Source organism: Glycine max, chromosome 19 (genome assembly GCF_000004515.6).
Source record: "Glycine max cultivar Williams 82 chromosome 19, Glycine_max_v4.0, whole genome shotgun sequence".
Lineage (NCBI taxonomy): Eukaryota > Viridiplantae > Streptophyta > Magnoliopsida > Fabales > Fabaceae > Glycine > Glycine max.
In genome coordinates, this window is record NC_038255.2 from 41,404,310 (window position 1) to 41,418,562 (window position 14,253).

General features: G+C 32.6%; 3 protein-coding genes across 6 annotated transcripts; 2 read left to right on the plus strand and 1 right to left on the minus strand.

Annotated features, from left to right (window-relative positions):
• Positions 1–821: 821 nt before the first annotated feature.
• On the plus strand, positions 822–3,627 carry LOC100811965 (thioredoxin-like 3-1, chloroplastic). The gene is made up of 5 exons (XM_003554171.4): positions 822–1,431; positions 2,773–2,847; positions 3,101–3,167; positions 3,276–3,293; positions 3,419–3,627. The coding sequence occupies exons 1-5, from the start codon at positions 1,124–1,126 to the stop codon at positions 3,515–3,517; spliced, it is 567 nt and encodes a 188-aa protein (XP_003554219.1). The 5' UTR covers positions 822–1,123; the 3' UTR covers positions 3,518–3,627.
• Positions 3,628–6,899: 3,272 nt separating this feature from the next.
• On the minus strand, positions 6,900–8,364 carry LOC100812897 (activator of 90 kDa heat shock protein ATPase homolog). The gene is made up of 3 exons (XM_003554172.4): positions 7,365–8,364; positions 7,176–7,255; positions 6,900–7,085 (listed from the first exon to the last, which is right to left on the minus strand). Exons 1-3 carry the CDS (start codon positions 8,253–8,255, stop codon positions 6,992–6,994), a joined length of 1,065 nt encoding a protein of 354 aa, XP_003554220.1. The 5' UTR covers positions 8,256–8,364; the 3' UTR covers positions 6,900–6,991.
• Positions 8,365–10,422: 2,058 nt separating this feature from the next.
• On the plus strand, positions 10,423–13,922 carry LOC100813424 (DNA-3-methyladenine glycosylase). Of its 4 annotated transcripts, none has more exons than XM_003554173.5 (6): positions 10,423–10,835; positions 10,907–10,978; positions 11,132–11,255; positions 12,015–12,085; positions 13,427–13,484; positions 13,576–13,922. In XM_003554173.5, the coding sequence occupies exons 1-6, from the start codon at positions 10,494–10,496 to the stop codon at positions 13,737–13,739; spliced, it is 831 nt and encodes a 276-aa protein (XP_003554221.1). In that variant the 5' UTR covers positions 10,423–10,493; the 3' UTR covers positions 13,740–13,922. The 4 variants fall into 4 exon arrangements, with proteins under 4 accessions (XP_003554221.1, XP_040868494.1, XP_006604390.1 ...); XM_041012560.1 differs by having other exon boundaries at positions 13,398–13,484; positions 13,562–13,692; XM_006604327.3 differs by having other exon boundaries at positions 10,424–10,835; positions 13,398–13,484.
• The last annotated feature ends 331 nt before the right edge of the window (positions 13,923–14,253 follow it).

Consider the following 14,253-nt stretch of genomic DNA (forward strand, 5'->3'; position numbering starts at 1 on the left):
AAGGCCCGCCTTTTTCTTTTTAAAAATAAAAAATTAATTATAGGTATTTGCTAATTTATACTCACTAATTTTTAGAAATAATATTTATTAAGTTACTCCTTGGATATATTTTTAAGAAAATTGAATTTATAACTTATTAAAATACTCATTCTAAAAAACAAACAAGTATGCATTAACAAACCCTAAAAGTATTTGCTATTGTATGTCACGTTATTTTTCTAGAATAAATATTTTAATAAAAAAATTATAACTTACTAAAATACTTTTTTAAAAATATAATTAAATATCAAATAACATAGAAATATCCACACTTCATTTTTCTCTAGACATTTACTTGGATTAAGTAAAGATTAAACTCAAATTCTAAAATGATATCAAAATTTATCATTGTTCTTGGGCATATGAGATCATATGCTATAGATCATTATCAAATCACACTAGATATCTAATCCTACAAACTTCACACTAGATGTCTAATTCTACAAGCTTCATGTGCCCAATATCCATTTTTTTGTGTGAGGAAATATGTTAAGAAATTTTACATCAACTAATAATACAATGAAATTGAAATATACAAGTGAAAACAATTCTTACCTGTTATAAAAGAGAAGTATTTGTTACCTTTCTAAGGTTGAGTCAAGCCAAACTCAAATTCTAACAAAATATATATGTGAAATAGCATGAAGCATGCATAGTTTTCCTAAACAAATACAGTCAGTGTCTGAATTATAAAATAACAAGGTAATGGAGCTTTATCCTTAATATATGTGGGCCCATGATTCTTTACCCTTCTGATGAATACATTTCCTCCCCTATCCTTCCTAAGCTGTGGCTGTGCACACCTTGCGGATAAGCCTTGGGCTTGAGCCATGTTTCCTAGGCTTTTAAACAATCAACATATTATTTTCTTTTCATTTTATTCATTTATTCTTCTAGTCCCCCTAACCTGCTTCATAGAATATCACACCAAAAAACTAACTCCAGGCCTTGTCCCCTAAACTTAACAAACCACCGAGAATGATTCTATTCCTTTTTCCTTAGAACTCATTAGAGACAAACCATTTTCGTCACCACTTTGTTGTGCGCTGTCATTGAAAGATTGAAGCTTGTTGTGCAAAAGGGTATGTCTGTGATAGGGGCGTATTCACATTTTCTCTACGGAGAGGTTTATCAGAAGGATCAACAGTGCCCACAGTACTTGGTGAGTGGGAGGGGATATTTGTTTTCTCACAAGAGTAGTTGTGGGAGCATATGGGTTGGAAGCAGAAAGAGTGAAGGTAAAATTAAAAGGAGGAATTTGCGTGTGGAAGCTATGTGGCCTGATTTGTCAAGACCGAATGAGTTAGAGATGGAAGAGATTAGTGATTCTGAGCAGCTTGATCAAATTCTTGTTCATGCCCAACAGAACTCACAGCCTATCCTCATTGATTGGTTTGTACTTCTCTCTCTCTCTCTCCAATCGTGCAGCATTTTTTCTTTGGGTCTTATTAGTCAGTGTTGAGCATTGGTTTGGGACATTAGATATTGGTTAATTGACAAAAAATATTTTATGTAAAAATGAAAGTATAAAAAAAAGTCATATAGAACAAATTTTAACATCTCAATATTTTTTTATTTTTTTTTTAGATTGTTAATCAATTTCTGAAGAACACTAGTTACCTTTTATAATTACTTTAATTAAATAATAATATAAAAAATTACACTCTGCATGCATTCTTGTTGAATTCAATTTTAGATTTGTTTAATTTTCATCGTACCATTTTGCACTTAATTTCACCTAGCATTATGTGCATATTAACTCTAATTAGTAATTCTAAAGTTAAAATATGAGGTGATGTACCATTTTCATTTTTCTTTTCTTTGATCTTATTCCTGGCTGGCTGGCTCTAAATATTAGACACTGGATATTTTAAAGATATCATTGGTGCTGGGATGGCACATTTTGGGAACTCGACTATCTTAATGTCTTGGGCGAGCCTCTTGGCACAAGGCCAAGGATGTGTTTGCCAATTAAATACATGTTGTCTATTTTTTTATTATAAAATAGTGTATATAATTAATTCAAATGAATAAAGTAGAAAATGTAAATAATTCAGATTTTATAAAGTAAAAATATTTAATTTTAAAATATAAGTAGTTGACATTTGAGGGAAAAAAATAAAAAGAAATAGATTTTAAAGTAAAATTCATGTTTAAAAGTAATTGTTTTAACAAAGCAGATTTTTGGGAGGGAAAAAACCAAATTTCAACTTAAAAGAAAACTTGAAAATAACTAATAAGTTTTTTTTTTTAAACAATGGTAAAATAATACATTTTAAAAAACAGAATATAATAGGAGAGGTAATCACTATTATGAATAAGAACTTTCTTTTATTATAGATTGTAGAGAGTGATAAATAATTAAGTTGAAGGTTGAACAATAACTAACTATTTAGTTTGTAAGTGTTTGTTTGGGACCAAATTGGTGGTTTACTTTAGTTTTTACTTGTCACAAATTAAAGAATAAACACAACTTTTAGCTTCTAAAACGTAATACCAATTTATCTATAAGAAAAACGTAATACCAATTTTGATCCTACTAATAAAATCAACACCAATTTTGTAATTCAATCATATAAAGTAATATCAAAATGCTTTGAAGAACTAGAATTATAACACTTTTACCTTTACAAGACTACAATAAGATTATTTTAAATTTTAATTAGAGTGCTATGGAATTTTGCGGGTAGACTTGCTCATTCGATTACTTTGTTTTATTTTTTGTAAATGCAGGATGGCTACTTGGTGCCGGAAATGCATCTATTTGAAGCCCAAGTTGGAAAAATTAGCCCCTGAATATCACAACAAGTAAACTAGTCATACTCATTGTGTCTTCTTCAATTAGATAGCTCTTAAGATTTTAATTTATTTAAACAGATATTCTTTCAAAACTAATTTAAACTAAAGTCAATTCTGCCTTGCTACATATTTAAAGATGTGCTTCAAGCCTTCAACTATAAGATTAACCAGTACTGTGAATATGAAATACAATGCCTCTGTTAATCCTAAACAAACTAATGTTACTAATTTATTTGTTTTTCTTAATTTGGCACTGTTTCAGAGCCAAATTTTATTTCGTGGATGTGAATAAAGTACCTCAGACTCTAGTCAAGCGTGGCAACATATCTGTAAGTATGAATTTTCATTCTTAATTATTTCTGGTAACTATGTGTTTATGTTACATAATTTCGTGTGCTCTTTTTGACTGTTATTTATTTTGTTGTTCTTCATTCCAGAAAATGCCAACAATTCAGGTGTGTCTCCCATTAAACTACCTTTTTCTATACAATAACATCAAAAGGAAATAATTCTTGCCGTTACAAAGTTTGGTTGATATCTTAGTATGGGAAAATAAAACCAAAATGTGAATTCTTTACAGCTGTGGAAAGATGGAGAGATGAAAGCAGAAGTCATTGGAGGCCATAAGGCCTGGCTAGTTATGGAAGAAGTCAGAGAAATGATCCAAAAGTATTTATGATCCAAAAGTATTTTTTTTTTCTTCAACTTTTTCATATTGGCGACCGCATTTAGCTGTGTATCATATATATGGAACTGTGTACAATAGCTGAAAGAAATTTAAGTGGAAAAGGAAGATGCTCACTGTTTCTCCCTCCCTCTCAACCATTAGAGGAACAAGATTTTCATACCAGATAACAATTGTTTTCGCTCAATCACACAAAGAGATTATTACAGTTGGAGTTTGGAGGATAGCACACTAACAACTGCATCACACAAGACACAAGAACTTGATTTTATGATAATTTTTAACCATTAATTTCTTAATAATAGCTGTCATTCACTTTAAAAGAATTGAAGGTGCTACAGGTCACAAACTATATCTTCATGAGATGTGTGATAACATTGTCCTAAAGAATTTATCAGTAATCTCTCAGAATACAACAGAAATCTCTCACTCAAGTTGAGACTCGCTGAGGTAAAAAATTCAAACCCCAGTAACAAAGAAAGAAAACGTGAAATAAGAAAGAGAATATTATTGTGATGTATTTTAGACAATGTTTGAAGTGCGGTGTATCTATTGTGAGAAGGGCACCGAAAAGAAAAATGAAATCAAAGAATTAAATCGACATTAAAAAAAAGTAATATAATCCGAAATTAATGCAGTAATTAATTTGGTAATAAAATCACATATTAAAACGGTAAGAGAATCTCATGATTTATGCACTGATGCCAAATCGATTTATATCTCATTAGGGTAAGCTATTTTCTCAAAAGGAATTTATTTAACCAAAAGCATAAAACTTTGCATAGCACATATCACAATTGTATACAAACACGAGTCAAAATTATTCCAAACAATGTGGAATTTAGTATTTTGTGATATATTTTAAACTACAACATAATTTTTTTTTATGATTCTCAAAAGGAACTGCAACCTCAAAAGAAGTAAAGATAAACCAAAGGGAGCTGAATAAGCTTTTGGATGAAAAATCACGTGTAGAGCGTTAGTGGGTATATCTACAAGCCTCATGTATGTATATATGTTATTTTAGTATAATAAAGAAAGTAACGAATATTCTATCAACAACTTCGCTTTTGCCGAGTGCTTAAGGTGTGTGTCTGTTAGATACATGGGGTTACTCCACGAGAGTTCGAATCTCTGAGGCAACGTGCATGTTTTTTTGCTATACATTTTTTGGCTTTCGTTGTAGTGCGTCAAGTTACCTTTGCATTTCTCATTAACGAATATCTTCTTTTTTTTTATGATTGGGGAAATAGAAAAACACAGCAAAAGAAAATTGTTATGCATTAGATTGATGTACGCATTTATTTTTACCTTAAAAAGAAGATAACCTTACCAAAAAGATGTGCGCATTTTCATGCAGTCAAGAAATAACTTGTCCAAATCGAATTTTGAAATTCTCATGTAAAAAGAAATACAATTTTACCACAACCAAATACCGAAAGGTTATACGTACATACATAGTTTGTGAGGAGTTTCAATTATAAAAAAATCTTAGGTTGGTAATATAGTGTTGACTGATTTGAGTATTCGTTTTCAACGAGGTATAAATTAATTATATTAAGCTGACAGATTCATTTGATAAATTAGTTTTTAACCATCAAATATAATTATATGTTTTCAAATTAATCTGTGTCGCTGTGTTTTGTCAAATAGGCACTGAGATTATTTGAATCTTCAGAAACTGCATAGCTTCGTATTGACAAACAGAACAAGCGAAATAAACAGAATCGACACAACAAACCGAAAGTAAGATAGAAAAAGTAGCCAATAGTTTGATATTGAAACAAGCTGAGGCAGACACTAGCAGTCATAACGCATCGAAACCTAAAACTAATTGTACCTAAGACTAGACCATAAGATTTAAATGCTTTGCTTCGCAGATGCTACAACACCGTGAAGCACAGACATTCCAACTACAACATTGACATAAAAGGGCCACCACATTTTATCACCAGGCAAAAAGCCACAATCCACAATGTCTGCTTCTGCTACATTAGTACCGTACTAATATACTATCGACAACAATACATTTTTAAGCGTTCAATTAAGGGTGAATAAACGGATCCAAGTTCATGGAATGGCTCACGGGACTCGAGGTTCACGCGGGTAACGGACCAATTTTTTTAAACAGAATCATTTGTTATTGGAGATGTTTAAATTTCATATTTTAAATTTATTACTTAAATTTTCTTTTGTTAAAACATTATTTATTTTATTGATATAATTGACTAATTGTTAAAGATTTTATTTATATTTATATTAAACTTAATTTGATTGTGTTGTATTTTTATTAAAATTAAAATTCTTTTAAAATTAGGCCCGCAGACCGACCCATTTGACCCGCGGGACGGGAACAGACCAATTTATTTGGTCGTAAAAATGCGAGATGGACTGACCCAATCCGCTGTCAATGGAAACTTATGCAGACAAACCTTACGCAGAACAGACCAGTCCACTTACACACCCTCCTGTCAATTACTAAGTGTTTGAATTAGTAATGAATTGAACTCCCCATATTTTTTAAATGCAACAAATAGTTGCTTTAGTAATGAACTCACCATGATTTTCTACCATCAAACCACATGCACTGATGAATGATCCTGATTAACAGGGTGTTTGGTCTTTTTGTATAAATTACGTCCGTTTCTATTTATTTTCACATTAAGAACGTTAAAGCTACTCTGAGTAGCTTCAAAAAGACATGGGTCAAATGTTTTCTAACGAAACACCAGATACTCACTAAGAAATACTCGCAGAATGCTTCCAACCTACTTATATAAAGTTGGAGCTTGAGAGTCCCTAGAAAGTTCTAAAACTCAGTGCAAATCCAAATGCCACAGAACTCACATTGGCTTAACAAGCTCCCCATTTTTAGAAGTGAAGCCAATGCCTCAACTTGGGAACAAATGCCAACAAGAAAACAGAGCAACCATCATATTGAAACGAAATCATAGCTCTAAAGAATCAAATCTCCTTGATCAACGAAGTATCACGGCTATCTATCTGCCAATAATCCGCCGAAAAAGGCACTGAATCCTATTCTTAAAATGACCCAGACAATCATTTTCAGCAGAGTTAAAACAATTGTGTACTTCATATTCCAAGTTCAAGGTAGGTAGCAAAGTCACAAACAGGTTAGCAATCCCTTTGTCTCATACCAGGACAATATATAAATTAAAAACATGTAGCCGGGAAATTTTGCTATCCAATTTTAATTTTCAGGGTAATATGCAGATTTGAAGCAAGGTGACTTTCCAAGATTCAACTTATTCATCATTGTATGTCAACCGCCATTAATCACAAACAACGTTCACACCAAGCATGCCAAATAACAACACAGATGCATAAAGTATTAAAAAGAAGATCAAACACAATATCCAATAATGTCAACAATCCATTAATCGTTCCTTACTAATAAATGTCAAAATCCGCGAATTCTACAACGCAGGAAATACAACAAGAAAAATATCAAATTCCAAAACCAAAAACCGCACGTATCCTCTGGAAAATAAGATCCCGCCATCCCCTTTCCGTGTTCTCCACCACGGTAGCATTCCCATACCTGTATCAAGAACAAATCAAACCCACCTTAACAAACCAAACAAAAACAAAAACAAAACTTCCACAAAACCAATACCAATCAACCACTCACCTATCCTCTTCAGGCACATCAGTATGTGTCAGCTTAACAACCGTAACACCGGCTTCAGGCTCCTCAAACACAAGCCTCACCTGCAAATACACAACCCAGATTATCACATTATCACACTGTCATTCATGTTAAAAACTTAAAATCATCAATTTTTCTAACAATTAATACAAAAGCCAAAAGAACACTTACTGTGGATTGAACTCCATCATTCCAGCTCCCAAACCTCCATCTCTGAACAATTAACTTAGCCTCCTGCAACTCCAAATTAGTTCCGGTCACCGACCCATCAAAAATGCTAAACTCACCGCCAACCTCCTTACTAATTCTCGCATTGCTCTGTGTAAAACCCTTCCACCTATTCTCATCCATCAAAATTTCATACAAATCCTTGGCCCTGCAATTGAACCTCTCCGTCATGCCAATACTCTTCCTCCCCTTCTTCTCCTTCTCCTTCTCCTTCTCTTTCTTCTCCTCCTTCTTCGTAGCAGTCGTTGTCGTTGTTGTTGTTGTTGTCGTTGTCGGCGGAGACGGCGACAACGACGGCGCAACCTTCTTGGGTTCCAATTCATCCTTAACAGGACCACCTTTGGCCATGCTCTGGACCCAAACCCTAACCTTCTCCAAGATCAAGGGCTTCCCCTTGGAAAGCATGGCGTCCTTAATCCTCATCCCAACCGGTCCCTCATCGTTAACGGTAACCCTAACCTCGGGATCCTCGTCGGCGTTCTCGTCGGAGATGTAGGGAATCTCGACGGTGCCGTCGACTTTAAGAAGCGAGGTTCCCTGGGAATCTTTGGCTTCGCCCTGCCAATTGAGTGTGAGGCTGATCTCGTAGCCGGGGATGATTTTCCCCTTGCGGACGTTGACGTAGGCCTCGCCGTCGAGGGAGCGGAGCGACGTCGTTTTGAGGAAGAGGTTAGCCTCGCCGTGGAGGATAGGGAGGTTGGAGAGGAGGTTGCTGAAGAAGGTTTTGGACCAGTCGAGGCAGTTGGTCTCGGACCAGTGCCAGTTGTGGACGTTGGTGCCGTCGGGGCGGTCCTCCACGATCCACCGCTTGTCGCCCTCGCCGTAACGAGCCATTTGCAATGCCAATGCCCTCTTTTTTCCGAGTTTAAGGGTTTTGATGATTATTATATGTGTGGAATGGTCTAGAATGAAAGAAAGCCCCAAAAGCCTGTCTTGGATTCTTGAGTCAAGGTTTAGACACCATCTTCAAATATATTATTTATTTCATATAAAATAGTATAGTATCTTATTTTAATTGATATTTTCATCAGAATGTAAAAACTTAATTATAACTTTTTTCCTTATAATTATTATTTAATTTTTAAAAAAAATATTCTTGTGAATATTAGATTTTAATCAAATATACTCAAAAGATAGCATTGTTATTTATGTCTTTTGAGGATGTGATAAATGTTATTTAAGGATAAGATTTTTTTTACTATCAGATTTCCATGATTCATTTAATATTTTATTTTATTTTTTTTCTTTTAATTAGAGATCACGGATATCTAAAGATGTGTGATTATTGTTGGTAAAAAAAACATAAATTTTCTTGTTAGATAAAATCATTGATTTTTTTAGTTTCAATGTTCGATTCATTTGATAATTTGTTTATTTTTTCTCTTAGTTAGAGATCAGGAGTATTTAAAATTGTGATTATTGTTGGTAAAAAGAAATTAAATATAAATTTTTTTGATAGATAAAATCATTGATTCACATGTAAAATACAACTAAATTAAGGAACTTGGTAACAACAAGTAGAATTATCGAAATATCAAATTGAATGAAGAAGGAAAAAAAAAGATAAGAATAGAAGAAAAGTCTAGGTACCAAATTCTAAAATGTATTAATCTAAAGTTGATTAGGTCATCAGTTGGTTCAGATTGGTAAAAAAGAAGATAAATTCAAGAACAAAACCTTTTATTATTAGTTTAGTTATTCGTAGTGAAAAGAACCAATTGACCGGATCAATCCAAACTAATTTATCATGTGTTTGGACTTAAGTTTTGAACAAACGTACTACTTAATTTATCGGTCGAATTCATATAAAACGTAAAAGCCTTCAAATTGAACCTGGATATGTGATTGAAAACAGTAAGGAGATTTATTGGATTAAGATTTTAAAAGATGATTTTGTTATAATAAATTATGTAAATTTTAAAAGATTTTATTTTTATCGAAATGTAATGATTTTTAATTTTTTTAAAAATACTTTTATAATTAGGATTTGAATTTTAATAAATTTATATTATATGAATATGAATTCATAAAATTTGAAATGAATTTACAAGATTTTTAATAATTTATCAAGACATTCAAACTTATAAGATTTGATGGAAAAGATAACAAATAAATGTTAACATTTAGATAGAGAAAAGTAAAAGTGATATAATTATTATTTTTCAATCTTTTAATAACTAATTGATTCAAACTTCATGTTTTCTTATGTAGTATTTTTCAACATATCTAAAACTACATGAGCTCTTCATGCACTTACATCTCCTCTAGTAATACCAAAGATGAAGAAAAGTCTAAAAAATTCATCATGGCAATATTGTCTGAGAAAATAAATTTATAAATGTTTATATTATTTTCAACAAAGAAATAACTAATTATGTGTGATGAGAAAAATAAATCTCTGTAGAAAAAGAAAGAAAATATAGAAAAGTTAAAGAATTTGTGTTAAATTGTTTGATGAATGTGATATTTACATTTTCTACTAAAAAGTTCAATAAAATTTATTAAAATTTGTCTTAAAAATGATGCATTGAAATTTATATAATTTTTAATAATTTTTTTAAAGTTGTAAACAAAATTTAATTGAATATCAATAAATTTTATTACACTCTTTAAGAAAAATTCTAATAATATTGATTAAATATCACAATATTTATTTTAATTGTTCATAAATTTTTTTTTTTAATATTATGGTAATATTGATTGAATATCACAATATATTTTTTTATAAAAGAAATTATATTTTAAAATCATTTAAAATCTTACTTGAATATGACTCTTAATTGATGTAATTTGGATTGTGGGATATATGATTTCAATCTAATATGATAAACACCTTAACACCCCAAATTTCAAGAAGCATCCTTCTGAGTTCTAAAAACCTATATTTAATTTGAGCATCAAATTGATATTTAAGAAAAGAAATATAATACAAAAAGTAATCTTTTACATAATTAAAAATTTTAAAGTACAAATTTAAAAATTAGGGAGAAGAGTTTAACCAGTTAATGAAGGAAGTATTTGGTGGTTGGTCAAGTTTTTTGGCAAAGAAGGAAGGGATTCAAAAGTGAAACCATGCGGCATGTCTCCATCCCCACCAAAACGGCATTGGAGCGCGACCCAACTCCTGAATCCTCCGACTCTGACGTATTTGCCTCCTTCCGTTTCCGCGGCACCGCAATGAAGTGCAACCAGCGCTTCAAGCGGGTCGCCAAACCCAGATTACCGGTTCAGACAACCGAACCAGTTCGTCGTTCCCTCAGAACCAAACCCAATCCCTCACCGCAACCGGACATATCTCCCGGCAAAATGAAAACCTTGACCCTCGATTTCTTCCAAATCGACGCGCTGGACCTCGCCCCTCGCTTGCTCGGAAAGTTTCTTCGCCGAGACGACGTCGTTCTTCGGATCACCGAGGTATTCTTTTCCCATTACGACGCTTTCGATTTTGTCGTTTTTCTTTGCATTAATGATTTAACGCCAGACAGGTTGAAGCGTATAGACCAAACGACTCCGCTTGTCACGGTCGCTTTGGCGTTACTTCAAGAACTGCCCCTGTTGTAAGATGCTAACTTTTTATTTTTTTTCTATTATTACATATTAAAAAGATGGTACCTTTATTCCCATGATTTTGTTCACCCTGCATCTTTAAATGCTAATTAAGGTTGTCTTGAATGAAGTAACATTGCCATGTGTTTGTATCTATTTTAAAGTTTGGGCCAGGTGGGCATGCGTATGTTTACCTTTGCTATGGTCTCCACATGATGCTGAATGTTGTTGCTGACAAGGAAGGAGCTGGAGCTGCTGTTTTGATACGCTCTTGTTCTCCCGTTAGTGGTATTGCTCGATATTTATAGATAGCACATTCATACTTACTATGAAATAAACCACTTTGTTGTTTGTTTCTACGTACCTCCATGGCCATTTAGATTTTTGTGTGTGTTAGTGATTCAGTTTATGGATGAATAAAGGGATAAATGATTATTAGATATTATAGGTCCTTCTAGTGACTTCTTAAAGTGAACACGTTATTCATATTCTCTTAAAAAAGAAAAGAAAACAAAATTTTCGAGATATGATTAGGCTGTTAGGTTTGCTAGTAAACTCGTTTTTTTTTGTCATGTTCGGTTATTCCCAAAAGTATGTTTGCAAATTTTGCCTGGAAACTCAGTTTCACATAAGTAAGACTCGGGTTGTCAAACTTAGTTTGCAAACTTCAATCCAAACATGCATTAAATCATCACAATCTTGTATGTTTCAGCTTATTTTGGCTGAGTAGTGTGTACCAAAAAACTGAAGACTATTTGAGTGTCATATAGTGGCTATCCATAGAAGTGTGTGAATAAAATGTATGTGTAACCATTACTCTTGTTGCTAATCCGAAGCAGCAAGCCAGTAGGCTGAATAATTGGAAAGATGAGGCTTTCGGTACAAGTCCAGCATTGTTATTACAATCACGTCATTCATTTTTCCTTCTCAGAGCAGTAGCAAACGAACTCTTGCAGAAAAACTACAGTCTCTTTACTAGTATTCATTGTAAGGAAACCTTGCATAAAAATATTTATAATTTATTTATAATGTTCAACAATATCACAGGATTGGATGTCATTCAACAGCGCCGAGGTCTAAAAACTGAGAAACCTATACTTCTTACTGGTCCTGGGAAGGTTAGTTCCTTTCCCTCCCTCCTTTCAATATGTTTGAGAAGATTTTGAGGAAAATAATCGGTTAAAGTTTTGCGCTGCCATTTCACTTGTCAGGTCGATTGGTCAAAGATATCTACATTCTAATGCTTTACCATCAATTAGTCAATATGGCCATGGGCAGTTGGTTTGTTCATAAAATACAAACTAGCTGCAACCAATTACAAACTTACCTTCTTTGCTGCAAAAAAAAAAATATTTAGATTAAAAAGAATTGATTTAAATTGCACCTTAATAATGATCAGTAGATAGACCAATACCACTGTATCTTGGATTTGTAAATTGTTCGTTGCATGTTCCCATGGTTTATGATTTTACATGCTTCCAATCTGTGAAATAATTTGTTGTCCACTTTATTAAATTTAATAGTTTGGCTATGTCTGAAATAGGTTCATTCACAATTTTCAAAGATTGTGCTTAAGTTTATATAAAAGGGTTGCATCATTTGTGAAATGTAATTTCTATTTGCACCACATTCTAATACACATGGTTATCAAATTCTCGACTTAACTCGCTAACTCTTATGAATTTATAAGTCTACTCACCTTCTGCAAGTTTATTCGTGTGCAAACTCTCTTTTTAGTAGATTCTAGGTAGACTTGGTAGAGTTTATGAAAACTCGGTAGATTCTCGAGTTTACAACCGAGTCAGCAAATTAAAAAAATTAGATCAAAACACAAGTTATTTTGGATTGTTTTTTGTGTGTTTAGGGTTTAGCGCACCTCCATTTGGTGTGTTATTCCTGAATCAAAAAATCATCACCTCTAACAACATCAATTCGTTGTTCTCCAACAACATCAAACCATTAATATGAGTGTTCTACCACTAATATCACATCTACAAGTTATTATTTAGTAGTGATGCATTACTAGAATTTGACTATTGAAGTATTGTGAAATTTATGGTTTATTATTTTGCTTTATTATGTTGTTGAAATGTTTAATTGGTATGTTATTTATAGGTATTTTGTTATTATTTTTATATGAAGTAGACTCTCACGAGTCTACATGTCAATTTTATGGAGCTCTCATGAGTCTACACTGTAGACTCTTGAGTCTTGATAATCTTGCAGGTACATAATAGAATTATTATGTACTAGTATGATCGTAGTGGCAAGTGAGGTTCTTGCTAGGGAAAGTTAGGGAGGATAGAAGGATAGTATGATCATTTGTGAGGTTCTTGCTTTTACTTAAGGACTTAGAATATTGGTGGGGATGATAATTTTGTTACCAAATGTCCCTGCATATCTAAAATATCACCTTATTTTTTGAAATAGATTAACTTGAGTGATCTCCCAAATCTTAGGTTGGTCAGGCACTGGGTCTTTCGACAGAATGGTCCAACCATCCACTCTATACACCTGGTAAGCTTATAATTCAAGCATCCCAACCAAATGTAAAATTGACAAATGGATATCCATGGTTTTTCAAAAGTGATTAGTGTGTGTGATGCAGGTGGTTTGGAACTCTTAGATGGTCCAGAGCCAGAAAACATATTGGTAGGTCCACGTGTTGGTATCCAATACGCTTCGCCAGAGCATATCAACGCATTGTGGAGATTTGCCATTGCAGGTACCCCTTGGATCAGTGCTCCAAAAAACACTCTCAGGCCGGCCTAGTAGTGTACTTGTAGGAAACTTAAGGGAGAAAAATGGTTTGGTGATGATTAACAGATCCAATTTATATTCACCTTAGAGAAAAGATTAGAAATGTGTCCCGTATCTGTATCACCTTTTTAATTTACGAGCATATGCGTGTACAGCTGTTTTATTACTGCATCAATGCTGCTATTTTCTTAGTAATGACCAGTACCATAAGAAAAATCATCTTTAAGGTATGGTAAAAATTATAAAACTAACATAAATTGATTTTAGTTATATTATATAAGAGTTTTATAATTTTCAAAATTTACATTTTTAATAAATAAATTAGTTATATTTGATGAATAATTGCTACATCAAAACCTAATACAATTGTTTAAATATGCACAGTAAAACAACTCCAAAATAATCAAATTGACATGTTAGTAAAGTGCATGAGTTGAAGTATAAATTAATCATAAAATATAAGATATTGGAGAAATTCTATCTTTAAAGAGATGAAGATTAGAGAACATTTTTATTTATTTATTTT